Genomic DNA, 27,881 nt, shown 5'->3' with positions numbered 1-27,881 from the left:
CCATGTGTGGTGATGGATGTTAACTAGACTTACTGTTATTATCATTTTCAACATATGCAAATGTCAAATCATTACATTGTATACCTGAAACTAATGTTATAGGTCATGTCTAAATTTAAAAATATTAGGCATACTAAAAGGCAGAATAACACAATTTGGAGAGACATGGAAAGTATCAGAACCAAATATGACAGGGATGTTAGAATTATCAGAACAGGAACTTAAAAAAAAAAGGCATGTTTAATATTCTAAGGAGTAAGTAGACAACATGCAAGAACAGACAGGCAGTGTAAGTAGAGAGCTAGAAATACTACCTCTAAAAAGTAGAGAGAACAAAAACTGGGGGGAAAAAAAGAACCAAATACCTAAGAACTGTGGGAAAATCACAGGCATGTAACATGCAGATTAATGGAAATACCAGAAAGTGAAGAGAGAAAATAATACTTGAAAACTTATGACTGAGAATTTCCCCAAGTGCATGTCTAGACACCAAACCACAGATCCTGGAGCTCAGAGAACACCAAGCGGAATAAATGCACAACAAATGGACTGTCACTTCAAATGACAGAAAGTCAAAATTAAAGAAAAACCCTGAAGGAAACCAGAAGAAAAAGTAACTTCACGTATAGAAGAATAAAAATAAGAATTATGTCCAGCTTCTCCTCAGAAACTATGACGTGATAGTGGATTGAAACATTTAAAAAATTTAAAACATTTAAAATCTTGAGAGGGAGAAAAAAAATCAGCTTAGAATTATGTACCCTGCAAGATTACGACACTCAGTTGTGAATGTGGTGGTGAAAGTCCGATGCTGTAAAGAACAATATTGCACAGGAACCTGGAATGTTAGGTCCATGAGTCAAGGTTAATTGGATGTGGTCAAGCAGGAAATGGCAAGAGTAAAGACCAACATCTTAGGAATCTGTGAACTAAAATGGATGAGAATGAGCAAACTTAATTCAGATGACCATTATATCCACGACTGTGGGCAAGAATCCCTTAGAAGAAATGGAATAACCCTCATAGTCAACAAAAGAATCTGAAATGCAGTACCTGGGTGCAGTCTCAAAAGTGATAGAGTGATCTCGATTTTATTTCTAAGGCAAACCATTCAAAATCACAGTAATCCAAGTCTACACCCCAACCACTGATGCCAAAGAAACTAAAGTCGAACTTGTATGAAGAGCTACAAGGCCTTCTGGAACTGACACCAAAAAAAGATGTCCTTTCCATCATAGGGGATTGGAATGCAAAAGTAGGAAGTAAAGAGATACCTGAAGTAATAAGCAAGTTTGGCTTTGGAGTACAATAAATCAGGGCAAAGACCAAGAGTTTTGTCAAACTCTTAGCGTGTTTTGTCAGAACACGCTGGTCATAGCAAACACCCTTTTCCAATGATACAGGAGATGACGCTACACATGGACATCACCAGATGGTCAATACTGAAATCAGATTGATTTTATTCTTTGCAGCCAAAGATGGAGGAGCTCTATACAGTCGGCAAAAACAGGACCTGGAGTTGACTGTGGCTCAGATCATGAACTACTTCTTGCAAAATTCAGGCTTAAATTCAAGAAAGGAGGGAAAACCACTAGGCCATTCAGGTATGACCTAAATCAAATCCCTTATGATTACACAGTGGAGGTGATGAATAGATTCAAGGGATTAGATCTGGTAGACAGTGCCTGAAGAACTATGAATGGAGGTTTCTAACATTGTTCAGGAGGCAGTGACCAAAACTATCCCAAAGAGAAAAAAATGCAAGAAGGCAAAATGGTTGTCTGAGGTCTTATAAATAGCTAAGAGAAGTGAAAGGCAAAGGAGAAAGGGAAAGATATACCCAACTAACTAAATGTATCGTTCCAAAGATCAGCAAGGAGAGATAAGAAAGCCTTCTTTAGTGAACAATGCAAAGAAATAGAGGAAAACAATAGAATGAAAAGGACTAGAAATCGCTTCAAGAAAATTAAAAATACCATGCAAGGATGGACACAATAAAGAACAGAAACAGTAAGGACCTAACAGAAGCATAAGAGATTAAGAAGAGGTGGCAGGAATACACAGAAGAACTGTATAAAAATGGTCTTAATGACCTGGATAACTGTGATGGTGTGGTCACTCACCTAGAGCCAGACATCCTGAAGTGTGAAGCCAAGTGGGCCTTAGGAAGCATTACTACAAGCAAAACTAATGGAAGTGATGGGATTCCAGCTGAGTTTTTTCAAATCCTAAAAGATGCTACTGCTAAAGTGCTGCACTCAATATGTCAGCAAATTTGAAAAACTCAGCAGTGGCCACAGGACTGGAAAAGGTCAGTTTTCATTCCATTCCCAAAGAAGGGAAGTGCCAAAGAACGTTCAGACTGCTGTACTACTACTCTTATTTCACATGTTAGCAAGGTTGTGCTGAAAATCCTTCAAGCTAGGCTTCTGCAGCATGTGAACCAAGAACTTTCAGATGTGCAAGGTGGGTTTAGAAAAGGCAGAGAAACCAGAGATCAAATTGCCAACATTCATTGGATCATGGAGAAAGTAAGGGAATTCCAGAAAAACATCTACTTTTGCTTCATTGACTATACTAAAGCCTTTGACTGTGTGAAAGTCAGTCAGTCGTATCCAACTCTTTGTGACCCCATGGACTATACAGTCCATGGAATTCTCCAGGCCAGAATTCTGGAGTGTGTAGCCATTCTCTTCTCCAGGGGATCTTCCCAACCCAGGGATGGAACCCAGGTCTCCCACATTGCAGGCAGGTTCTTTACAAGCTGGGCCACCAGGGAAGCCGATTTGACTGTGTGGATTGCAACAAACTGGAAACTTCTTAAAGAGGTGGGAATACCGGACCACCTTACCTGTCTCCTGAGAAACTCTATGTGGGTCAAGAAGCAACAGTTAGAACCAAACATGGAATAACAGACTGGTTCAAAATTGGGAAAGGAATACAACAAGGCTGTATATTGTCACCCTTCTAACTTTACTTACATGTAGAATACATCATGCAAAATGCCAGACTGGATGAATCACAAGCTGGAATCAAGATTGCCAGAAGAAATATCGGTAGCCTCAGATATGCAGATGATACCATTGCTAAAGAGCCTCTTGATTGAGGGTAAAAGAGGAGAGTGAAAAGTCTGGCCTAAAACTCAACATTCAGAAAACTAAGATCATGGCATCTGGTCCCATCACTTCATAGCAAATAGATGAGGAAAAAGTGGAAACAGTAACAGATTTCATTTTCTTGGGCTCCAAAATCACTGTGGATGGTGAGTGCAGCCATGAAATTGAAAGATGCTTGCTTCTTGGAAGAAAAGCTATATCAAACCTAAACAGCCTATTAAAAAGCAGAGACATCACTTTGTTGATAAAGGTCTATATAGTCAAAGCTGTGGTTTTTCCAGTAGTCATCTATAGATGTGAGTTGGACCGTAAAGAATGCTGAGTGCCGAAGAATTGATGCTTATTCATAATATGGTGCTGGAGAAGACTCTTGAGAATCCCTTGGACAGCAAGGAGATCAAACCAGTCAATCTTAAAGGAAATCGGTCCTGAATATTCATTGGAAGAGAGTGATGCTAAAGCTGAAGCTCCAGTACTTTGGCCACTGATGTAACGAGCTGACTCATTGGAAAAGACTCAGATGCTGGGAACGATTGAGGGCAAGAGGAGAAGGTGGCAACAGAGGATGAGATGGTTGGAGGGTATCACTGACTCAACGGACATAAGTTTGAGCAAACTCAGGGAGATGGTGAAGGACAGGGAATCCTGGAGTGCTAAAGTTCATGGGGTCGCAAACAATTGGACTCAGCTTAGCAACTGAACAACAACAAGGACTGAATAGGTGGAGCACAGAGGATTTTTTAGGGCAATGAAACACCCTGTGTTTTCACAGTGTCAGTCCCATAAGGTGTATACCAGTAAATGAACCCTAATGTAACCTCGGTGGACCTTGATTATGATGTATCCATATAGGTTCATGATTATAACAAATTACCATTGTTGTACAGGATGTTACAGTGTGAGAGGTGGGATGGGAGATGAGGGGCTATTGGGAAATCTCTCTACCTTTTCTCTAAATTTTGCTGTGAACCCAAAATTCTTTTAAAACTGAAGTCTTCAGAAAGTTACTTTACAAAAAAGTTTGAGGATCACTGGATGATATAAAAACAAGTTTCTTTCTCATATAACTTCTCAGAACCTTTGTTAGGCATGTGATTCTCCAAGAAGGGAACAATACATGCAGTTTCTCAAACTGTGAAGCTGTCTGAGGAAAACTGAGAATTTGAGATACATTCTTTCATTAAGTGGAAGTCAGGACTTCTAAAATACTTAGAAAAACAAAAGATTTAAACATCCTCCAAAAAAGTGATTATTATCAAGAAAAAATGTTCATGTGTAAGAAAACCTTTTGACAATGAGGTTTGATAACACTCTGGGATGAGGAAATAATGATGTTACTTTTTTGTCTGGAGATTTTTAAAATCCAGATTTATCTCTCTTTCTGGAATGTTTTCTTTTTAATAAAGAATTAACAGAAGGAGTCCCTTCTGTCCCCTAATTTTTAGTACTAAATTTTAATTACAAGTTTTATTTTTTCTGTTAGGTACAATATTTAGATCATGGATTCACTGAGAAGATTCCACAGTGTCATCTTTATCCTATTTTACTGTATCCTGATACACCCCAATTTTGTATTCCTTGTCAGCTCTATAACACCATACCTGTGAGTAAACAGTGATTTGTAGGGTGGAATTTTAAGTACTGCCTTTTTATTAATAATAATTTTTAGAAATTGGAATGTAAAATGAAATCCCTTTTAGTAAATAGTAAAATATTTAGAAATAAGCTTACTAAGACAGCTAAAGGGCCTTTATGAAGAAAACTACAGGATTATACTAAAGGGTATAAAAACAGTGAATAAATTTAAGAGATGCAGTTTCTTCATAGATGAGAATTTTGTTTGAGGTTATTTTTTAGTTATTGTTTCAAGAAATTGGAAGCAGGAGCAGAGAAAGTAATGGCATACTATCTCTTGCTGCATAACAAATTAAGCTTAAAATTTAGTGATCTGAATCAGCAATAAGCTTTTTAAAAATTTCATACAGTTTCTATGATTCAGGCATTGGGAGCAGCTTAACTGAGTGGTTTTAGCTTAAGAGTCCCTGGTGACACAGCAGCAAAGAGGTGCACCAGAAATGCAGATCCAAAGAACTGACAGATAAGGATCTACTTCCAGATGTTCACTCACAGGGCACTGGCCCTAAGCTGGGGCTTCTCATGGGCTTTTGGCAAGAAGCCCCCTTCTGGCTATGTGAACTTCAACATAAAAGGTAACAGTCGCTTCCCTGCTGGCTCAGAAGTAAAGAATCTGCCTGCAGTGCGGGAGACCTGGATTCGATCCCTAGAGGGGAATGGTTACCCGCTCCAGTATTCTTGCCTGGAGAATTCCATGGACCGAGGAGCTTAGTAGGCTGCAGTCTGTGCGGTCACAACAGTCGGACATGACTGAGCGACCAACACTTTCACTCACTGTAGTCATTATACAAACATTGCATTGACGTGTTGGTCTTTTTTTTTTTTTTTTAAGTTTTATGATGCTTTTTTTTTTTTTTTAGGTCTTCCCTGTAGTTCAAACAGTAAAGAATCTGCCTGCAATGCAGGAGACCCGGGTTCAAACCCTGGGTTGGGAAGATCCTCTGGAGAAGGAAATGGCAATCCACTCCAGTATTCTTGCCTGGAGAATCCCATGGACAGAGGAGCCTGGCGGACTACAGTCCGTGGGGTCACAAAGAGCCGGAATGACTGAGCAACCAGCACCATCACTAAACATGATGCTTTTGGGGGGGGGTGTAGGTTTATATTTTTAAATCATAAAATGCTTTAAGAGAATAGTATTTGAGGAGGCTGATATAAATTATTAGTTTCTTTTTTTAATTAATTTAATTGGAGGCTAATTACTTTACAATATTGTAGTGGTTTTTGCTGAACATTGACATGAATCAGCCATGGGTGCACGTGTTCCCCATCCAGAAACCCCCTCTCACCTCCCTCCCCATCCCATCCCCCAGGGTCATCCCAGTGTACCAGCCCTGAGCACCCTGTCTCATGCATCGAACCTGGACCGGCGATCCGCTTCACATATGATAGTATGCACATTTCAACACTACCCTTTCAAATTATCCCACCCTCACCTTCTCCCACAGAGTCCAAAAGACTGTTCTTTATATCTGTGTCTCTTTTGCTGTCTCGCATATAGGGTCATCGTTACCATCTTTCTAAATTCCATATATATGCGTCAGTATACTGTATTGGTGTTTTTCTTTCTGACTGACTTCACTCTGTATAATAGGCTCCAATTTCATCCACCTCATTAGAACTGATTCAAATGCATTCTTTTTAATGGCTGAGTAATATTCTATTGTGTATATGTGTGTGTGTGTGTGTGTGTGTGTGTACCACAGTTTTCTTATCCATTTGTCTGCCAGTAGACATCTAGGTTGCCTCCAAATTATTAATTTCTTAAGATTTTCTTTATTATATACCCATGATTCTCTCTGCAAACTGCCTGTATATTTTGTCCTCCTCTAGTGTTATCTGTTTATGGCTACTTTTGTGTATCTTCATTTACTTTCTGCTCTTATCTTGTGAAAGAACCTGAGTTTATTAATCCCAAATAGGTTGGGAATGTCTGGCAACCAGATGCAGTAGAACTCCTTCAAGAGCTGCTTTCAAAGAGAGAGGTGGAAATTCACATTATGGTAATTTGTATTTAAAGTATATATCATTGATTTAGTTTATCTGTCATAAAGTGTTACAGGTAACATAATTTGTGAGGTTTTTTTTCAATGAAGAACTGTGTTCCTATGTGATTGTAAACTACTCATTAATATAAAAAAGTTACCACTTTGGTTCCTAGGCTCATTTTAAATAGGCTAATTTTGAGAAAGTTCCTGAGAACTTCCCAGAAGCAAGAAAGTCAGTAATTTGGAAGATCCCTTATTAACAACTTATTTTGACATGGGAGGAAATGGAGCTGTTTATGAAAACACACATGGTAGTTTTCAGGATGGTGCTGTGTGTGTAGCACTGTGTTAGGTGCAGGTAATTCTCGCCCTCAAAGGCCTTGTCTACTTAGTGAAACAGTGAGACACAAGACAAAAACCTGAAGACTTTACACCACAAAGAACTTGCTGGGAACTGATGACTGGTAAAAACAGTTAAGTGTAATAGGAATGAAAGAATGGGAAAGTCAGTGAAGTTCTCCTGACCAGAGAAATGCAGTGTTCAGGTAGGCATGGGGACAGAAATGGACATGTCTTGAGGAGATGTGTTTCCTAGAACAGTGGAAGTTTTGTGAGGAACAGTGGTGGGAATAGAGTGTGCGTGAAGCAGACATCAGTCAAGAGGCCCGTTGGAGGTTCCTGAGCAGTGAAGTAAAGAGAAGATTAACTGGGATCTTGTTTGAGGATTCCAGTAGGAAGATATAAAACCATAAGGAAGTATTTCTGTATGAAAGGTGTGATGATAGGCTGACAAGATCTTAAAAGAGCCACAGACACAAATAAGATGATGGAGAAGCCTATACAGTTGTTCACAGCCTCTGTGGGCTGTCCTGGAGGTCCCTCAGAGATGGCACTGTTGAGTTTATGCAGGTGGCTTACTTTGCTGCTTGGCTTAGCCTTGGAGAACAGCATGGAGTGTACCAAAGGCCCTCGATTTCTCAGAAACCATGCCAGTGCTGCCTACATCCCTGCTACCGTAACTGACCTCCCCCAGAAATGCCACTCTGCCTGATGACTGATGGCACTGACCGGGTGCTTCTCACCTGCTGGACACTGTCTTTGGCCTGCAGATGCATCAAGAGTCAGAGAGTCATAAACTCAAGTCTTCGTTGAGTTTCCATTTTAGTGATGGGAAACAAACAAACAAAAATATATACACACACAGACACATATAGGGAGAGGTGGGCAGGGGAGGGATGACATTTTAATACAGTGGTCAGGGAAGACATCCCTAAAAAGATAAAACTTGATTAAAACTTTTAAATGGTGAGAAGAGACGCCGCGCAGATAGCAGAACAGTGCAGAGAGCTCTAGGCCAAAGATGCCTGGAGCATTCAGGGAGCAGGAGCAGACTGGGAAGGAGCTGGAGTAGGAGAGCCGAGAGAGCTGCAGTGGATGTGATCCGACCTCATGTGCTGTTTTCATTCTGAATGGTGGAAACTGGACAGGAGAGAGAGGTATAAGCAGGGGATCTGCTGGGAGGCAGTACACTAACTCAGCAGAGACCTGAGTTTGGACCAAGTTGGTATCAAGTGAGGGATGGTCAGCTCATCACTCAGGTGCTTGTTAGGTACCTGATATCTGTAAATGGACCCACGAGTTTTAAAACCATTTATGACTCCTGGACTTGTTAATTTCTTCTGATTCCTACCATTTGGGGATTTTTAACTAAATTTTATTGCTTTACCCCTGAGCATACTTTTTCTTTCTCCTCCTACTTACTATAAATTATCAGTATCATCTAAAGATGATGTATAATATATTATTTTCTGATAACTAGAAAACTCTCTACCTTATAGGCATGTAAATGTATTTTATAACTACCAAAGTAGTAGAATTATTGCTTCATTATCTGCCAAAATACCAGGAAGGAAATTTTACAAAATGACTCACTAGTCAAACAAGTAATACTGTGATTGTCAGAAGTCCAATTCCATTTTTGCTGAGTATAAAGTTTAAATCTTCAGACTGTTTTTATAGTAATGATCTCCTTTATTGAACTTAAATAGGAACTACCAGAAAATCCATGGGGGAAATTATCTATTCATCTCTATTTTGGTGGAATGTCACTTTCTTATTTTTTGGCACACCATAAATATTGCACTTTTGAACAATCTGAGGAAATATTGAAGGAAGTAAGTAAAGTATGTTTCTTTAAAATCTATACTATAAAGAAAAATATGGTTAAAAATTGTCATGTTTTGTCTCATGCCTCAAGTCTTCCATATAGTCCTACATGTCTGATTTGTTAAGAGAGCCTAGAGGATTTGTAATTCTTTATTGAGAAAGCTTTATAAATGTCCTAAAAAAAACTTTTCAATTGCACTAAAATTCGCTTAATGTTTTTGTGTCTTCAAACCTAATAAGAAGCTCATGTTCTCCAGCATTGTTTGAATGCAGATGTGAATGATAAAATCATAATGAAATTCGCTGCCAGAAATTGACTCCCAAGATAAAATGTTTTTTCCTCATATTTGATATAACATTTCCCTCGTGCCTGTAGGAACTCAGAGCCAAATTTTAAGCTTAGCTTCAGTAAACAGCCCATTCCAGTTGCCTGGTGCCTCTGTGTTTAATATCTTTAAAAAAAAATTAGCCTGTTATGGATATGGTTTCATATTGCAGGCTGCCACAAGTATTTTATCAAAATAGGGTACACACCATAAATAATAGTATGAACATTTTATATAGCAAGATATTGTTAGACTTACAATTCACTTATTAGGTTTTTGAATATTCATTTTATCTGCAGTACACAACCAGACAGTGGGTGGTCAGTGCAGTGAAGGAAATTACTTTTTTCTCTCAAATGGAAAACTATTACATAACTTTGTACATACACATAATCCTCACAGCCAGCTATTGAGCAGAGAAGTGTTTGGTTTGTGTGCATATGTGCCCCTGTGTGTTTGTGTTAAAAGTGTTTCATCTGTTAAACGGGTTTTATAAAGATCATTTAGTCTTTGCCAGATGTATGTACTCTTCACTGTGGACATTTAAAATGAAAGGTAAGAGTTCCCACTCTTATAAACTGATTACAGTTGTTGACATGCTTCTAGCATAATTTGAGGATTCTTCTTGTTGCAATGTTAAATTACTCAGAACACTAAATTTTCCTATAGTTAAGCTAAAATGAATGCCAACAAGAACATGCACACAGTTTCTGTGGGATGAAATGAAAGTGTCTTAAAACAATATTATATAGGTAAAGTTTTCATTGATAATACTATATTATTTCAGAATCCAACAGATTACAATAAAAAATATGAGGAAGAGAGATGGAAAATAAGGTTTGAGGTAAGTTTCAATCTAAATATTTTAAAAATTTGGATACTTCATCAATACAAAGAATTTCATTCAAGATCAGGAAGTAAGCATTTTCTTCTGTAACAGCTTTATTGAGAGAATTCATATACCATAAAATTTAACTTTTTAAAGTGTACAAGTACAAGCAGTGGTTTTTTAACATATTCACAGAGTTGTATGATCATTACAGCTATCTAATTCCACAACTTTTCATCTCAAAAGAGAAGCCCCACACCAGCAGCAATCACTTCCTACCTCCCTCCACCCTGCAGTTTCCTGGAAACTGTCTCTGTGGGTTTGCCTGTCCTGGACGTTTCATAGAAAGTGACTTATATAGTACATAGTCCTTTGTTACTGGCTTCTTTCATTGACCATAATGTTTGCAAGTTTGAATCATGTGGTATGTGTCCTTTTTATTGTTGAATAATATTCCATTATATGGATACACCATATTTTATTTATCCATTCATCAGTTGATGGACATTTGGATTGTTTTTACCTTTACAGATAGTAAATAAAGCTACTATGAACATTTGTGTACAAAGTTTTAAGTGAATGTTTGTTTTTGCTCCTCTTGAGTATAGACCTAGAAGTGGAATTACTAAGTCATGAGAATTACACAGTCATATGACTGTGTTTACCATTTTAAGAAACTGTGAAACTTATCCAAATAACTACAATAATTTACTTTGGTACTAGGATTGTACAAGGGTTCCATTTTCTCCATATCCTCACCAACACTTGTTATCCTAGCCATCTTGTTTGACTTGTTTCCTAGCCATCTTAGGATAGGTATGAAGATACAAGTCCCTTATCAGACATGATTTGCAAATATTTCTGTCATTCTGTGGGTTGTCTTTTCACTTTCTTGATGATATCCGTTGAAGCGCCAAAGTTTAAAATATTGGTGAAGTCCAGTTTATCTGTTTTTGTCTTATTTTTTATTTTGTCACTTGTGCTTTTTGCTGTGCAGAAAGTGTTTTGATAAGTAAAATTTTATGATTTATAGGTAGAATTTAATTCCTATAAGGACTTCCCTGGTGGTCCAGTGGCTAAGACTCTGCATTCCCAAATGCAGGGGGCGCTGGGTCAATCCCTGGTCAGGAAACCTAGACCCCCACATGCTGCATCTAGACCTGGCCCAGCCAAATAAAAAAATTTACAAAAATAATTCCTATAATTATAAAAATAACATATGCTTGTTGTAAACTGTTTTGTAACAAATCAGTAAAATTTTAACAGTGGAGAGTCACTTTTTGCTGAAATCAGCTAAGTGGTTCAAGTATGTGTTTTGCCACCAGTTTGGAATTGTTACATAAGTGAGTCTACAAATTTGAATGTGATTATTTTACTATTTATACTGAGTACCATATTCAGGATTTTTATAAGTTAATAAAAGTCACCTATATTTTTATATATATTTGCTTTTAACAATTGCTGACTGCTGTGATCCTCTTTGGAATCATATAACTTTTAATTATTCTTTATCCTTTTATAGAACTTAAGGGAGAGCACACTTTTCTGATGATTTTTAACTTAAATCTTCTTCTGGCATTTCATATATTATTTTAGTTTTTTATTATAAAATACATACTCTAAAAATGAATGCAATACTACAGAAATGTGAAAAGGAAAGAACTTGCCCCCATTCTACACCTCGAACACCCCAGTTCCACTGAGCAGTGTCAGTTTGTTAACTATTCTTCTAAAATATTATGTGTATATGTAAATATTATAATAATATGTAAATAAACATTCCTGTGGAGGGGGAGCAGTTAACATCTTTTTTTTTAGGCAGGAGACAAAAGCATTCTGAAGATCTTTTGATTGCTTACCACATTTTGTTCCTGCTACAACAAAATTGTTTTGTGATAGTCTCAGCTAGCTTTTTGTTAAGAAAGTAAACTGGCATTGGAATGAACTTTAATAATGTAATGGCTTTCTGTAATAGTCATTCTGAAATTTTAATTTATTTGCGCTGTTTTAGGATTTGCTTTTGCCTGAAACAGAGACTCCTATTTTACCACCATATTTGTCTTCATCTCTGCCTCCCCCTGAGGAACTCTATGCTGTTCAAGTTAAGCACGTTGTCTCACCCAGTGAAGTATGTAATTTCGGTAACACTGTTGGTTATGGTCTTAACTCTAGGATGGATTCTTCACATTTCTATCTTCCTGACTTTATTAACAATTGCTGACCTCTAGTTTACCTACCCTATAGTTTCTTCTTCAAATATCTGTTTATACTTAGTAAGGCAACTGTTTCTTAATCACTTTTGGGTTTTCCCAGTAATGTATAGCTCTTTAAATCAAATATTTAGATTTTTAAGTTTGAACTTACTGCCACCGAAGAAATCTCAGACGTCTCATTCCCCTGTCCTCTTCCTACATTGAACTTACGTACTCTTTACCCTGCTCTGTTTTTTCATACTATTTGTCACCTTCTAATGCACCACCACTTTCTTGCTATGTCTGTCTACATCTCCCTACTAGAATGTAATTCCATGAAGATAGGGATTTTTGTGTTTTGGGCACTGGTATGTCCCTGGAATACCTAGAATCCTACCTGATACATAGTAAGGCACTCAATAAATATTGACTGAGTGAATAAGTACACTAAAGAAAATTCAATTATATATGCTTGACTAACAAGAGAAAAAGAGATGACAAATTAAGTGGCAGTGCAGTCCTTCAGCTGTTTTTATACAGTAAACTATTCCTTCACAAGCGAGGAGAATTTACTCCATAATTTCATCAGAAAACATAGTAGTGTAACCTATTGTTGGTTTTTATAATGATTTTTAACTAGTTATTATTGTTGCACAACAAATTACCCCAAATTTAGCAGCTTAAAACAACACACATGAAAGTCAGGAATCCAGGGTGTCAAGGTGTTGGAAAAGGGGTGTGCTGCTGCAGGATCCAATTCCAGAGCTCCGTGCTGGGCTCCTGCCCTGTGGGCCTCTCCTGGGCCTGCTGACATGCATGTGCCTGCCCCCGGCGGACCAGGCACCACCGAGGCAGAGGCCACATCTTCTGCAGTCTGAGCTCAGTAGTCACTACCATCATGCTATGGCATTTTTCAGCCACAGAGAGCAAGTCTGGTTTGATATGCGGACTTAACTCTATAAGGACCATGGGGCCATTATTGGAGGCTTTGCTGCAGTACTTTTGCCCATATCATGAATACTGAGTTACAGAATTTTAATATTTTTCCTTTCCGTTCCCCCAACTCAGGTATATATTTGCCTTGATTCTGTCGAAAGTTGTAGTTTGTTTAACCAGCACAGTGACACAGAAGACAGTGGAGTTGGCTGGGAATCTGAGTCTGAGAGCCTCGAGGAGGCACTGCGGAGGTTCAATAAGAATGTGGAGACATTCCCTCCTCTGACAGACTTCAGAACAGGTACCAGTCTTTCAGGAAAGTGGGATTCCTAATGAAATCATTGTTTTGTTTCAGTGCTGATGAGATTGAGTTGTTTCTAAGGTTAACGGGTATTTTTATTGCCCTCACTTTATATGCTTGGCCTCATGCCTTGGGGCACTTTGATTTTCCAAAGCTTAGGCCGCCTGTGAACACTTGACTGCATGAAGATGGCTTTTCTGAGCTTGAGGTTTTGCCAGTAGCTCAAAATTGTGAGTTGTTATTTAGACCTAAATGGCACTTAATTTCATTACAAGCCACCTAGAGAATTTTGGTGTGAGGGCAGGGGAATTCATATTGTGTCCAGTCCTGTCAGGATGGACGAAATTCTGCTTTTTCCCTTTCTTATATGTATTACCATCCTTTATTAAATACATGGGATTCTCCTATGAGGAAAATGCATTTCGTTATCTGTGGTGACAATTCCTGAAATACTGAGTGGTGTCTGTATGTTTTATCCATGTCATGTATAGAGATGCATTCATCCTTGTAGTTTGTATTCATCAGAGGATACCTTAGCAAAGGAAAGCTAGAGCCTAATGTCTTATCTGCTACTTAGTAAGATTTTAATCATTTGTGACCCATGTTTGGCTGATAAAAAACACTTGCCCTTTTCCCTGCCTGGAAAGTTCTGGAATGTATAGCAGGACCACTGCTCTACTTTCCCCTACTGCAGGTCTTCTTTCCTGGTGCTCTTCCTCCCCCACCCCCAACCTCCCTCCTCTGCCCTGCCCTTCTCCACCACCTCCTCTGCCCTTGCCTCCTCTCCTAGGAAGGGCACTGTGAGCAGGAACACTTTGTACTGCAGTGTCCCCAGCTTTTGAGGAAGGCAACTTGCACAAGTAGGTGCTCATAAATATTTGTTGAATGAGTGAAAGAATAAACTCATTATCATTTTTTCTTTTTGTAAACTAATTTAGTCTAGAAGAAACAATTCCTTCCTCGTGTTCTTCTCTCAAGGGAAGTTACACAATCTGTGCATGATACAGTAATTCATGGAGCTATCTATACATATACTGTTTGTGCATTTTTCTATAGTTATTCTTGAATTAAAGTTAAGTATGCATACTTAAAAGTTGATTCATAGGCAAGTGCCTATTAAATACATATGGAATCTATATTAAAGGAGTTGAATAAGGAATCTGTTTGGGTAACACGTTGAGGATATGTGGTTAGAGTGGGTTGGGAGTATACGGTTCAGAACCTTGTAAATTGCAGTCTAAGAACTTGGTACTGCAAACAGTTAAGATGCCATTGAAAAATGTTAAACTAGAGAGCAATGGAATTGCATTGGAGGAGGGGAAAATTTAAAGTGGAATAATAGAAACCATTTTACTATCCTTTGCAGAAGACAGCTGCCCAAAAGAAAAAAATTGGGGGCATATAAGAAGTGGGAGGAGTGGGAGGATGGTCTAAGCCATGGGAGGTAGAACTAGGAACTCTGAGAATGGGATAAATGTCTTTCTTCAAATGTTTTCCTAATTTAGGGGTTAGGAAAAACAGGGTATATAAACAGAAAAAAGAGCACAAGCCAACAAATGGCTGTTGAGTGTTTAATTCTGAATAACGGGTATATGGGGATTATATCTTCTTTGTACTTTACTGTATTTCGAAACATATCTCTAAGAAAATAAAAGGCAATGTAATTTTCCCCTTTTTCTGTCTTTTCAGAAATGCCTTGCCTTGCAGAATATGATGATGGCTTATGGTATAGAGCAAAGATTGTTTCCATTAAAGAATTTAATCCTCTAGCTGTCCTGGTGCAATTTGTTGATTATGGATCAACTGAAAAGCTGACAGTAAACAGGTTAAAAAACAAAAAAGTAAACTTAGTTAAATTAGGATTCTTAGTTCTATTTTTTTTTTAATAATTAAAAAGATTTTACTTCAAAAAGCTATTTTAGAGCTACTATTGGGAGTTTTTTTTTACTCTAAAAGTTATTCTTTATTGTGGGAAAATGTACATAACATAAAATTTACCATGTTAAATTTTTTAGTTTAAAGAAAAAAGATTACCATCATTCATTTTTAAGTATACAATTAATTGACATTAAATACATTCACAGTGTTGTGCCACCACTGCTATTGTCCATTTTCACAACTTTTTCATAATCCCAAACAAAAACTCTGGACCCCTTAACAACGTTCTGTTCCCTTTCCCTCGGCTCCCAGTGAGTCCTCTTCTACTCTGTATGAATTTACTTATTTTAAGTTCTTCATACAAACATAATCATACAATATTTGCCTTTTTATGTCTGGCTTATTTTACTTAGAATAATGTTTTCAGCGTTTATCCAGTTGTAGCATGTCAGAATTTCATTACTTTTACAATTAAGTAATATTCCATTGTACGTATACACCACATTTTGTTTATTCATCTGTTGATGGACACTTGGTCTGTGAATAATACTGTGGTGAACACTGACATAAAAAGACCCATTTAAATTCCAGCTTTCAACTGTTTTAGGGTATGTACCTCGAAATGGAACTGCAGGATCACATGGTAATTTCATGTTTAACTTCTTGAGAAAATGCCAAAGTTTTCCATATCAGCTATACTATTTAACATTTTTATCAGCAACACACAGGAGTTCCGTTTTCTCCACATCCTTGCCAACACTGTTATTTTTCCAAGTTTTGTTGTTATTTGTAATTATTTTTTTAATAACGATATAATACACATATAAAATCTATCATCTTAACCATTTTTAAATGTATAGTTAAGTAGTGTTATCTCAATTTACATGGTTAGTGCAACAAATCTCCAGAACGCTCTTCACTTTCAAAACTAACTTTGTACCCATTAAATGATTCTTCATTGTCCCTTCATCCAGCCCATCAGCCACCATTCTGCTTTCCACCTCTATGAATTTGATTATTGTAGGTATATCTCACATCTTTTTATAACTGGCTTATTTCACTTAGCATAATGTCAAGGATCAACCATGTTATAGCATTGTTAGAATTTTCTTCCTTTTTAAGGCTGAATAATATTCCATCATATGTATTTAATACATTTATCCACACACCCATCAGTGGATACTTGACTGTTGTGAATGATGTTATGAAAATGGACATACAGATGTCTCTTTACAACCCTGCTTTCAGTATACTGAGAAGTGGAGTCACTGGATAATATGCTTATTCTTAGTATTTGGAGGAACCACCAAACCTCCCCAGCAGCATTTTACATTCCCACCAAACGTCCAAGGGTTCCAGTTTCTTTCTATATTTCTCACCAACACTTGTTATCTTCTGGGTGGTATTTTGTTTTTTTTAATAGTAGCCATGCTAATGGGTATGAGGTCATATCATATCATATGGCTTTCTTTGGCATTTCCCTGATGATTAGTGATGTTGAGCATCTTTTCATGAGCTTGTTGGCCATTTACAGCTCTTTGGAGAAATGTCGTTTTTAACGTGAACATATTTTTTCTCATTCTGCAAGGTGCCTTTTCACTCTATTGATTGTGCCTTTTTGCATAGTTTTAAGTTTTGATATAATTGAATTTTCTTCTGTTGCCTGTGCTCTTGGTCTCGTATCAAAGAAATCACTGCCAAATCCAACATCATAAAGTTTTCCCCTAATTGTGACATTTTGAACATTTTTTTAAAATAGCGTTTTTTTTATTATTCTTAAAAAAAAAAAAATTTTAATTTTAGAATTTCTTCTATGACAGACTGCGTCAAATCCCTCTTCATCTTATGCAGTATCCAGCCCGAGCCATAAAGGTTCTCTTGGCAGGGTTTAAACCGCCCTTGAGAGATGTAGGAAAGACAAGAATACCATATTGCCCAAAGTGGAGCATGGAAGCATTGTGGGCCATGATAGACTGTCTACAAGGAAAACAACTTTATGCTTCTTCCATGGTAAGTATCTGTCTTAACTGACCAAGATTCTTTTGAAGCTATTTCAAGGATCTCTAGTAATTTTCTAAAATGCTTTACATGTGAAATGCTTTAAAGTTTATAATGCTGTAAATACTATAGGATTAATTTTAAGGCTTGTTCAAATGATGTCTTAGTTTATACTTAACAAGCTTTTGATTAGCCCTGCAATGATATAAAATATCAGGGATGTAATGACTGAGATAAAAAAATGATCCAGATGAATATTCTATAATTAAAGAACTGGTAAGTCAATGAAGTTCTCAAGGCAAGAATACTGAAGTGGGTTGCCATTCCCTTCTCCAGGGGGCCACATTCTGTCAAACCTCCCCACCATGACCCATCCATCTTGGGTGGCCCCAAACAGCATGGCTTAGTTTCACTGAGTTAGACAAGGCTGTGGTCCGTGTGATCAGATTGGCTAGTTGTCTGTGGTTGTGGTTTCAGTCTGTCTGCCCTCTGATGCCCTGTCTCAGTGCCTTACTTGGGTTTCTCAAACCTTGGATGTGGGATATCTCTGCACGACTGCTCCAGCAAAGCGCAGCCACTGCTCCTTACAGTGGCTGAAGTCAAGTGGGTCTTAGGAAGCATCACTACGAACAAAGCTAGTGGAGGTGATGGAATTCCACTTGAGCTATTTCAAATCCTGAAAGATAATGGTGTGAAAGTACTGCACTCAATATGCCAGCAAATTTGGAAAACTCAGCAGTGGCCACAGGACTGGAAAAGGTCAGTTTTCATTCCAATCCCAAAGAAAGGCAGTGCCAAAGAATGCTCAAACTACCGCACAATTGCACTCATCTCACACGCTAGTAAAGTAATGCTCAAAATTCCCCAGGCCAGGCTTCAGCAATACGTGAACCATGAACTTCCAGATGTTCAAGCTGGTTTCAGAAAGGGCAGAGGAACCAGAGATCAAATTGCCAACATCCACTGGATCATCGAAAGAGCAAGAGAGTTCCAGAAAAACATCTATTTCTGTTTTATTGACTATGCCAAAGCCTTTGACTGTGTGGATCACAATAAACTGTGGAAAATTCTGAAAGAGATGGGAATACCGGACCACCTGACCTGCCTCTTGAGAAACCTGTATGCAGGTCAGGAAGCAACAGTTAGAACTGGACATGGAACAACAGACTGGTTCCAAATAGGAAAAGGAGTATGTCAAGGCTGTATATTGTCACCCTGCTTATTTAACTTACATGCAGAGTACATGATGAGAAACGCTGGGCTGGAAGAAGCACAACCTGAATCAAGATTGCCGGGAGAAATATCAATAACTTCAGATATGCAGATGACACCACCCTTATGGCAGAAAGTGAAGAGGAACTAAAGAGCCTCTTGATGAAAGTGAAAAAGGAGAGTGAAAAAGTTGGCTTAAAGCTCAACATTCAGAAAACTAAGATCATGGCATCTGGTTCCATCACTTCATGGCAAATAGATGGGGAAACTGGTTGAGTTTATTTTTCTGGGCTCCAAAATCACTGCAGATGGTGATTGCAGCCATGAAATTAAAAGACGCTTACTCCTTGGAAGGAAAGTTATGACCAACGTAGACAGCATATTAAGAAGCAGAGACATTACTTTGCCAACAAAGGTCCGTCTAGTCAAGGCTATGGTTTTTCCAGTAGTCATGTATGGATGTGAGAGTTGGACTATAAAGAAAGCTGAGCGCTGAAGAATTGATGCTTTTGAACTGTGGTGTTGGAGAAGATTCTTGAGAGTCCGTTGGACTGCAAGGAGATCCAACCAGTCCATCCTGAAAGAGGTCAGTCCCGGGTATTCATTGGAAGGACTGATGTTGAAGCTGAAACTCCAATAATTTGGCTACCTGATGTGAAGAGCTGACTCATTTGAAAAGACCCTGATGCTGGGTAAGATTGAGGGCAGGAGGAGAAGGGGACAACAGAGGATGAGATGGTTGGATGGCATCACCGACTCAATGGACATGGGTTTGGGTGGACTTCAGGAATTGGTGATGGACAGGGAGGCCTGGTGTGCTGTGGTTCATGGGGTCGCAAAGAGTCGGACGCGACTGAACTGAAGTCAATGAGGGAAATGTTCTGTTAGTAAACCACTAATAGAAGTAGAATGAATTAAGTGTTATCAAAGAAGTACAGATATTTGGGGGTGAGACGTAGGGAGAAGCAGGAATGATTTCTATCTGGAGAGATTGGGATATGGTATTTGAGCCCCTGCCCAGTAGAAAACCAAGTGCTTGTTGAATAAGTACGATGGGAGAAGTGACATTTAAACTGCATCCTAAAAGTTCAAAAAATTAGAACGGAGTTGTCAAAATCAGAGAAAGTGGTTTTCATGGTACTCATACTAAGTTTGAATTGTTTAATGTAATAGAACTGTATGAAAAGGTTCAAATAAGAAAATCCAGGTTATGCTCAGTATTAATATGCTTTCTACTCTAGAGGCTTAGACACAAAAGGGAGGCCCACAGATGCTGACCTGCACCCATGTTTAATAACACAGCTGTTTTAAAACTGGAAAATTATACACCAAAACTCTGCTGTTTTTAAGTGTCATAAAATCTAGTATTTGTATATTTTATGTATTATAAAATCTAATATTTTATATATTTAAATATTATAAAATCTGGAATGACAGCACAAGTGGTGCAGCAACTGTCCCTTTAGATGGAAACATGTTCTTCAGTTCAGCTTCATCCTCACCAGTGTTGTTTCAGCCCAGCTTGTCCTGATTTGGGGATTTCTGCTATGTTGGCTGTGGCAAAAATGAGCTCTTACTGAAGCAGTGCTGTTACTAGAAAGTGCTTTTTGAAAACCTCTGTACGTATCACTCTGTGTGCAGTAGTGTAAAGAGCTTATGCAAGGTTTCTCTCAAGAAGCCAGTGAAAATACTAGCAGACCAAGTATTCTTAACAAATACATGTGTATTCACCTCATGAACAACAATCGAAATGTGGTGTGTGCATAAAGGTATGCTTTATGTGTACAGTGCAAATTAATTTTAACAAGGAAGGTACTATAAGAGCCCATTGGCTCAATCCATGAAAACTTTGGGGATGAGTTACATTTCAAATAAAGTAGAAGATGGAAAGAATGGAATTTAGCAAGAAACCATCACAAATACCTTTGAAAGTACATAGTACAAATTTATAAACAAACTTAGCGAATGCCTTGTCTCTCTTGCCAGCTATAGGAGGAACAGGCAGCAAAGACATGATGGTATTTTCTTGACAAAGATTTTTTCATTTTAGGCTCAGGTACCAGAACAAATGGTGACTTTATATGAAGATAAACAGTATCCAATTCATTTGTCATTAGTAGAAATGGGGCTTGCAGACCGAGATGAATGATGTAAGTACCATGACTTCTTGTTCATCCTTACGGTCAGCTTCAGGCACAGCACTGACACAGCAGAGGTTCACACTGTTCCTCAAAGGAATGACAACCAAGCTCAACAAGAATTTGTCTTCTAGATTTCTCCTTAACAGGCCCGTCTAAACTACTGAGTGCCAGTATCAGAAAGGTTCCATAGTTGTGAAAATGCTGGGACTGAATAGCTGTCCTGATTGTTCATGGTACCAGATAGTTACAGGGTGTAAGGAGGAGAGCAGCACTGAAAATAATTCAAGCTCATAACTCTTACCTCTACATATACTACTGGACAACCAGTGTCCTAATAACAAAGATTATTAGGGTTAACCGGTAAACAGCTCACACTCTATCCATTCACATAAGTGTAACACACAATTTAGTAACTAGATTTGAACATTAAGCAGCGGTTTAAAATAACACATTTCTGTTTTTCAGGTATACAGTACAGAGCATCTGTAGCAGCCCAGAAGAAAGTTTTCTGTTACAATGTAGACCATTTCAGGCTTATTTCCTTCACTTGTTCTGCAATAGTGCTGGGCTTTTTTTTTTCCTTACATGTTGAACTGTTAAGAACTGTTTGAAAAAAGTTAATAAATATTTGCTTTCACGTATTTACTTATTTTAATTTTTAAATATTTTAGCCACGTTAGGAAAAATATTTCCTATATATTCAGTTTAAGAAATAAGACACTGTCAGCACAGGTGTAGGCGCCTGTTCTACCCTTCCCCAATCATTCTCTTACCTACAAAGGAGGTGAATACTGTGAATTTGGCGTTTATTGTGCTTATATACCTTGGAGAAGGGCATGGCAACCCACTCCAGTATTCTTGCCTGGAGAATCCCATGGACAGAGGAGCCTGGTGGGCTACAGTCCATGAGGTCGCAAAGAGTTGGACACGACTGAAGCGACTTAGCACGTGCTTATATAGGTCTTTATGATTTTACTGTATATGTAGGCATCCATAAACAATATACAGTTCCGTATATTTTTAAGTGTGTGCAGTATCACACAGTTGCCTTTCCCCCTACTTTATTTACAGTATTTTATCCTCACTGATATGCATAGCTCTGTTTTATTCACTTGCATTGTTACATCCCTCTGTGCACATAATTTATTCTGTTAGATCTTTAGGTTGTTACCAGTTTTTTCTCAATAAGAGTTATTCTACAGTAGGAGCTTCTCTGTACCTATGAGTGGTTTTCTAGTGAATATACTTACTAATGGAATTTACTAAGTCCTGAGGTAACTGTTTTTCAAACTAACTCTACCATTAGTAGTCTTGAGTTCCTTGCTGACATGCAGTGTGGCCAGACCATTATTTGCCAGTTTATGATACTACTATAAAGAGATACTTCATTTTTGTAATATGCATTCACTGGTTTAGTTGCTTGTTTATTGCTCATTCATATCTTTGGTAATTTTAACTAGTAAGGCTTCTTAATGTATTTGGGTTATTAATCCTTTGTCAGATATGTGTATCTTTTTCTAGTCTGTGACTTTTCTTTTTGGGGTGTCTTTGGACAAACTTTTGACTCATTAACTTCGAAAATTTGTGCTGTGTCTCATTTAAAAGTCTTTCTCAAAGGTGGACCTTGTGATCTAGGGGTTAGAATTTGGCACATTCATTGCTGTGGCCTGAATTCATTCCCAGGTTGGGGTACTGAGATCCCAGAAGCTGTACAGCGTGGGCCCCCCAACCAAAAACAAAAATGGCTTTCTATCCTGAGGTTACATAAATATAATTCCTTATTTCTCTGAAAACTTTTTAACACTGCCTGGTTGTTTCTCAGGCCCCGCCTTTCTCACGTGTCCTGTTTTGACCAGATATCACCCTCATTACAGCTGCTTTCTCCTCCCATGAGATCTGCACTCGCAGAATGAACTCTTCTTACCTGTTTGACTGATTTGTATAGTCCCTCATTGTTTTAACTTCCCATTCTATGACCTTGGTGATAGATACGATGCTTTAATTTCAGCACTGATTGAGTATAGTAAGAGTGAGTGGAGAAATGATTCCTCCTTCAGTGATGTTTCTGAGCATGACCTTGATAGGGCTGACAGGCAGTAGGAAAATCTGTGTGATAAAAAACTATGTGATACTGTATTTCTTGTACTTCCTGATTTTCATAGCCATCACCAACCATAGAAAGCATCCCCTTACTAAAGTCTATGCTGGTTATGACCAGAGGACAAGGGAGGTGAGTTAAAAATGAAAGCTGCCCCTGTTCATTTCAAACATAAAAAGCAAGAAGTTTTATACTCCAGAGTCTTTTCTATTTATTTATATATACACACAGACACACACACACAGAGAATATAAATTAAACCACAGAATCCACAAGAAATGTACATTTCTTTTTAACGAGAAAATCAAGTTAGCGTCATTTCATGATGAGTCACACAAGTTTCATGACAGTTTTGTGTCCATGAGAACATTACCGTCCTTGTCTTTCATTCTTACTCGACCAGATGTGTACTTGGTCTCCTGATGCCCGTTTGTGTACACAGTTTTCACAGTGCCGTCTGGATACTCCCGTCTCTTGAACTGGGCCGTATGCAGTTCTCTTTGGCCATTGTTAAACTCTATGATTTTGTTGCCATCTCTGTAAATTTTAAATAGAATTTAATTCCTTTATAAAAACATGAAGATTATAGCAGGAGAAATCTGGCAGTTACTCCTTCTCCAAGAGCATCCCTGGTCCTTATTTTAAGGATAATGTCCCATTATAAAGCAAAGCTAGGGCGCTAAAGTTGAGAAGTTGTCAACTTCTCAACACAGAATGTTTTTTTCTATTTTGGTTATTTCTCAAATTTCGTATGAACACATATGTGGCTCCCTGCCACATACAAAGGTTAGAGAGCCACTGCTTTAGTAAGTGTGGCCCTGTGGTGTCTGCATCACCCAAGAGCTCACTCGAAATGCAAATTGAGTGGGGCCCAGCAGCAAGCCCTTGGAACAGTCCCTCCAGATTCAGATGAACCCTGAAGTTTGAGAACCACTGCTATAAGTGAAAAACTGCACAATTATCCTGAATGAATTGCACATTCGAAAGCTGCTAAGAGAATAAAGGTTTTTATCACAAGAAAAACATGTAATTATGTGATGATGGATGTTAACTAGACTTTTGTGATCATTCTGCAATATATACAAATATCTAGTAAATTTTTGTGGTACATCTGAAACTAATGTCATATTTCAGTTACACCTCAATTTAAAAATGATAATCCTGAATGAACTAATAACACGGGATGTGTCTTGAGTATAGACGAGAAAAGACTGGTCATGACATTAAATAGATGGCTCTAGGGAACTCTTCATAAGAGTCAAAATTGAGAAACTTCTGAGTTTTAATATCTGAAGATCAGTTAGATGGCTCTAGGGAACTTTTTTAAGAGTCAAAATGGAGAAGTTTCTGAAATCTATTCTGTACACATAAGATCTTCCTCAAATTTTCTTTAGTTGAGCACCAGATAAAGACCACCAGATTTCAGACAACAATAAGGGAAAAACAGCCATGACCATAAGGAGTTCCTACATTATTGCCAAGTTTACATCACATAATTCAAGTTAATGGGTACTTAACTGCTTACACTCCAGGAAAGGAGGGTGAAACTAAAAACAGGACTGGATCTGACAAACCTCTATTATGGTTTTAATACTGGCACCTATAAGATGCTCTTCACTGTGGATTAGAGAAGTCATCTCTGGCTTCAAGAAATTTAACATTCAGAAGGATAAAGAAAGAAACTGTTAATTTGGAATTGGGGCTTAGAGAAGCCAGAAGAGTAAAGTGCTTAGGCTGGGACAGGGAGACCCAGAATATCAAAATACAGAGTCCAGCTATTCTTAAAAATTGACAGGGAAGCTTCCCTTCTGTGTCTCACTCACTGTTTCCAAATTTCACCAAACTTATTTCTAAATAAGTATCTGCCATCTTCCTTTCGTGAAGTGCTCTTTACATATCCTTTAGATCTCTAAAGACTAAGCAAACGTCAGACTCCACTGGTCTCAAACTTGTCTTAAATTCTAAAGTGCTGCAAACACATCTTACCTGCTCTCAGATTCTGAACTCACTAAAATGTTGAATGACTTATTAAAGTTTAAGATTTTTAAACTTCATTACTGATTGAAAGTTGAAAACTAGAAACCAACTTAATAGGTAACATACCGTTGTACCCTGACAACTGTACCATCTGGGAAAATGCTCTCTTCTTGTCCATCAGCAAACAAGTTTTTGATAGTCTGGTCAGGAAATGTGATTTCTTTTCTTCCATCTGGGAAATGTTTTTCTGTAAGAAAGGGGGTTATTATAAATATTTTATTTTTAATGGAAGGAAGAATTTAATAGAACTGAGAGGGTAGAACAGGTTCTCACCTATCTGGCCATTAGAGAAATGTAGAACTTCCAGCCCCTCTGGGAACGTGGTGTGGGCAGTCTGTGTGGCTGCATAGTAGTAGATCTGTAAAGACATGCAGTCAGCGCTGCTGCTCCTTCAGGGCTGTTTAAGCTATAGAGAAAACACACCTGTGGAAACCTACCACTCTCCCGTCTGGCATGACCTGCTTGATATCACCGTTGAAGAAAGTGACAGTGACGGTCTCCCCATCTGCACTCACTTCCTTTCGCGTTCCATTTGGAAACAATACAACATGGCACCCGTTCTTATAAACCTTCTCTATCTACAAAAAAGAAAACCAAACTAGCAAAAATTTCCTGAGACCACATGACAAAAACGTCCCTAATTCTTATAAATTGCCTACCTTGATATTTTTCATAATAAAAATTAAAACATTTCTCAGAAAAGTTCCAATTCAAAAACAATCAACTTAACCTATTAGCACGTCATGTCCATTCTTAAGTCACCTATTCCCCCCAAACTTTTCAGTTGTTTTTTTTAGGCAAACTTCAGATTATCACTTCAGCTATAAACACTTCAACAAATCTCTCTACTGGAACACTGTGAATTGTGAGGAATGAGTGAAGGACAAAGACCAGCAATCAGAAGGAAACTATTACCATCCCTAACAAACTGTAATTCCCTCATTATATCATAACCTTCACACTGTTTTTCATAAATTCACCAAAGAAATATAGGCTTTGTACGGTTTACTTGAATATGGATGAAAACAAAGTCCACACACACTTGGGTTGATGTGTCTCTCCAATCTCAGTTTTTAATGGTCCCTTCCTTTCCCCACTTTAATGCCAACTGTTGAAGGAACTGAGTCACTGAACATATAATATTGACCACATTCTGGATCTGGCCAATTGCTTTTCTATTTTTGTGTCAGTTAACATGTTCTCATACCCTGTTTTTCCTTAAAAAACCCAGTAGTTACTCTAAAGGCTTGATTACATTCCAGATGAATTATTCTGACGAATGCCTTTTAGGTACAGCAGTGGGCTCTGTATGACAGCGTGTCCAGAAATTCTGTTAAGTACACAGCTGCCTCACGACCTCAGCCCTGACTGGATGGCATCATGAGACCCGTCAACCTTTCATCTGAGGTTTCAGCAGCCACTGATGACTGCTGCCCAAGACCTTTCCTTTCATTAGACCTTGTACACTGGTGATATCCTAATATTCTCATTCCTCTTCAAAAAAAGAAAACACTTCCTCATCAACAATTTGTTACCCGAAAGTAGAGTGTTGCTTTTGAAGTGTGGTATTGGAGAAGACTCTTGAGAGTCCCTTGGATTGCAAGGAGATCCAACCAGTCCATCCTAAAGGAGATCAGTCCTGGGTGTTCATTGGAAGGACTGACGCTGAAGCTGAAACTCCAATACTTTGGCCACCTCATGCGAAGAGCTGACTCATCTGAAAAGACCCCAATGCTGGGAAAGATTGAGGGCAGGAGGAGAAGGGGACGATGGAGGATGAGACGGTTGGATGGCATCACCGACTCAATGGACATGGGTTTGGGTGGACTCCGGGAGTTGGTGATAGACAGGGAGGCCTGGTGTGCTGCGGTTCATGGGGTCACAAAGAGTCGGACACGACTGAGCGACTGAACTGAACTGAAAGTAGAGTGTACAGGAAAACTGCTTTAGGATAGAGGTAACAACTTCCTTCTGATTGCTGGTCTTTGTCCTTCACTTATTCCTCACAATTCACAGTGAACTTCAATCTTCTCATTTCTATTAAAGTGGATCAAAGAACCTAGAGAGTACATGTTCTAGAAACCTAAGGAAAAATCCCCTCACCGCCACCTCAGTAACAAACCCTGTTTATGTCCCTTCCCTTGTCCTTCATTCTTTAACTGGAGCACCCAGCCAGGCTGTTCCCACTCAGAACCTTTCCCAAGCACAGGAATAATACTGTTGGGATGGAGCAGAGAAGCAGCTAATCCAGGAAATATTTAAGGAGGGGTAGGTCATAGAACTGTGGCTTTTACAAGTACAAGGGATTACCAAGGCATTCAGCCATGTACTGGACAAGAACAAGAAGTTTCAACGATGGGACTGTACTCCTCCTCTTGTTGCATCTCTCAGTTAGAAATAGCAACTAAATGCATTTTCATTTATCAAGTGTTTTCAGAGGAGTCCAAAGGTTCAGGCTGAGGACATGTGCCAAAGCATTGAAGACCTTAAGCCCCATCAACTCTCAAAAGTCAATGATTTCAGAATCTGTTTCAACTATATTTTAACCCATGTCTGTTTTTTATAGAATTCATTTTTAAAAAAAAGGTAACCTTTCCATCAGGATGGCTGATTTCTCCCTGAATTTCCTCTTTTTCATCCTCCTCTTTATAATCAGGATCTGAAAAGTTCACTGGTTCAGGCAGCTCCCTGGGTGAGGCCGTCTATAAGGACAGGAGGCTCTTAGTCTGTGCTATATGACATGTAATAAAAATCTCAAGCAGCTAAAACTTAACACTTATGTCCAACAGCCAGATGTCACTATTATAGGATTCTACGACTAGTGTTGCTGTTGTATAGAAAACCTTTATGATGTTAAGTAAAAAGCTTCCTTTATAAATGGTTTTGAAACTTAAACCAGTTCACTAATCAACTGTAAGCCTAAGAAATATGTCTGAATATATAAAAACAAAGATTTACCTGTCCCTTCTCTGAGCTGCGTAAATCACGAGGCTCAGACTTGGATCTTTGAGATGGATTGCCTGTTAGA

General features: G+C 38.3%; 2 protein-coding genes across 7 annotated transcripts in view; one reads left to right on the top strand and one right to left on the bottom strand.

The window, feature by feature from the left end:
• Positions 1-21,471, top strand: part of RNF17 (ring finger protein 17) — a 113,950-nt gene extending 92,479 nt beyond the window's left edge. The window contains exons 28-38 of the mRNA XM_043891870.1: positions 4,600-4,719; positions 6,065-6,142; positions 6,674-6,754; positions 8,788-8,913; positions 10,019-10,075; positions 12,072-12,188; positions 13,321-13,489; positions 15,179-15,314; positions 17,188-17,377; positions 20,628-20,727; positions 21,184-21,471. Coding sequence (XP_043747805.1) covers positions 4,600-4,719; positions 6,065-6,142; positions 6,674-6,754; positions 8,788-8,913; positions 10,019-10,075; positions 12,072-12,188; positions 13,321-13,489; positions 15,179-15,314; positions 17,188-17,377; positions 20,628-20,726 — 1,173 coding nt within the window. The 3' untranslated portion in view covers position 20,727; positions 21,184-21,471. The remainder of the gene's footprint in view (positions 1-4,599; positions 4,720-6,064; positions 6,143-6,673; positions 6,755-8,787; positions 8,914-10,018; positions 10,076-12,071; positions 12,189-13,320; positions 13,490-15,178; positions 15,315-17,187; positions 17,378-20,627; positions 20,728-21,183) is intronic.
• A 1,536-nt stretch (positions 21,472-23,007) lies between these two features.
• The window catches only part of CENPJ (centromere protein J), a 37,451-nt gene continuing 32,577 nt past the window's right edge, over positions 23,008-27,881 (bottom strand). For 3 of the 6 annotated variants that reach the window (XM_043891543.1, XM_043891544.1, XM_043891545.1), the window contains exons 12-17: positions 27,812-27,873; positions 27,445-27,555; positions 25,291-25,431; positions 25,127-25,211; positions 24,920-25,040; positions 23,008-23,353 (exon numbers count right to left, since the gene is read on the bottom strand). In XM_043891543.1, coding sequence (XP_043747478.1) covers positions 23,158-23,353; positions 24,920-25,040; positions 25,127-25,211; positions 25,291-25,431; positions 27,445-27,555; positions 27,812-27,873 — 716 coding nt within the window. In that variant the 3' untranslated portion in view covers positions 23,008-23,157. Of the gene's footprint in view, positions 23,354-24,919; positions 25,041-25,126; positions 25,212-25,290; positions 25,432-27,444; positions 27,556-27,811; positions 27,874-27,881 lie in introns of those variants that run through there. The other 3 variants (XM_043891546.1, XR_006338788.1, XM_043891547.1) reach the window with 3 other exon arrangements.

The sequence above is a fragment of the Cervus elaphus genome, chromosome 30 (assembly GCF_910594005.1).
Source record: "Cervus elaphus chromosome 30, mCerEla1.1, whole genome shotgun sequence".
Classification (NCBI taxonomy): domain Eukaryota; kingdom Metazoa; phylum Chordata; class Mammalia; order Artiodactyla; family Cervidae; genus Cervus; species Cervus elaphus.
Note: the sequence above shows the minus strand (reverse complement) of the source record. Positions and strands in the feature narration are given on the sequence as shown.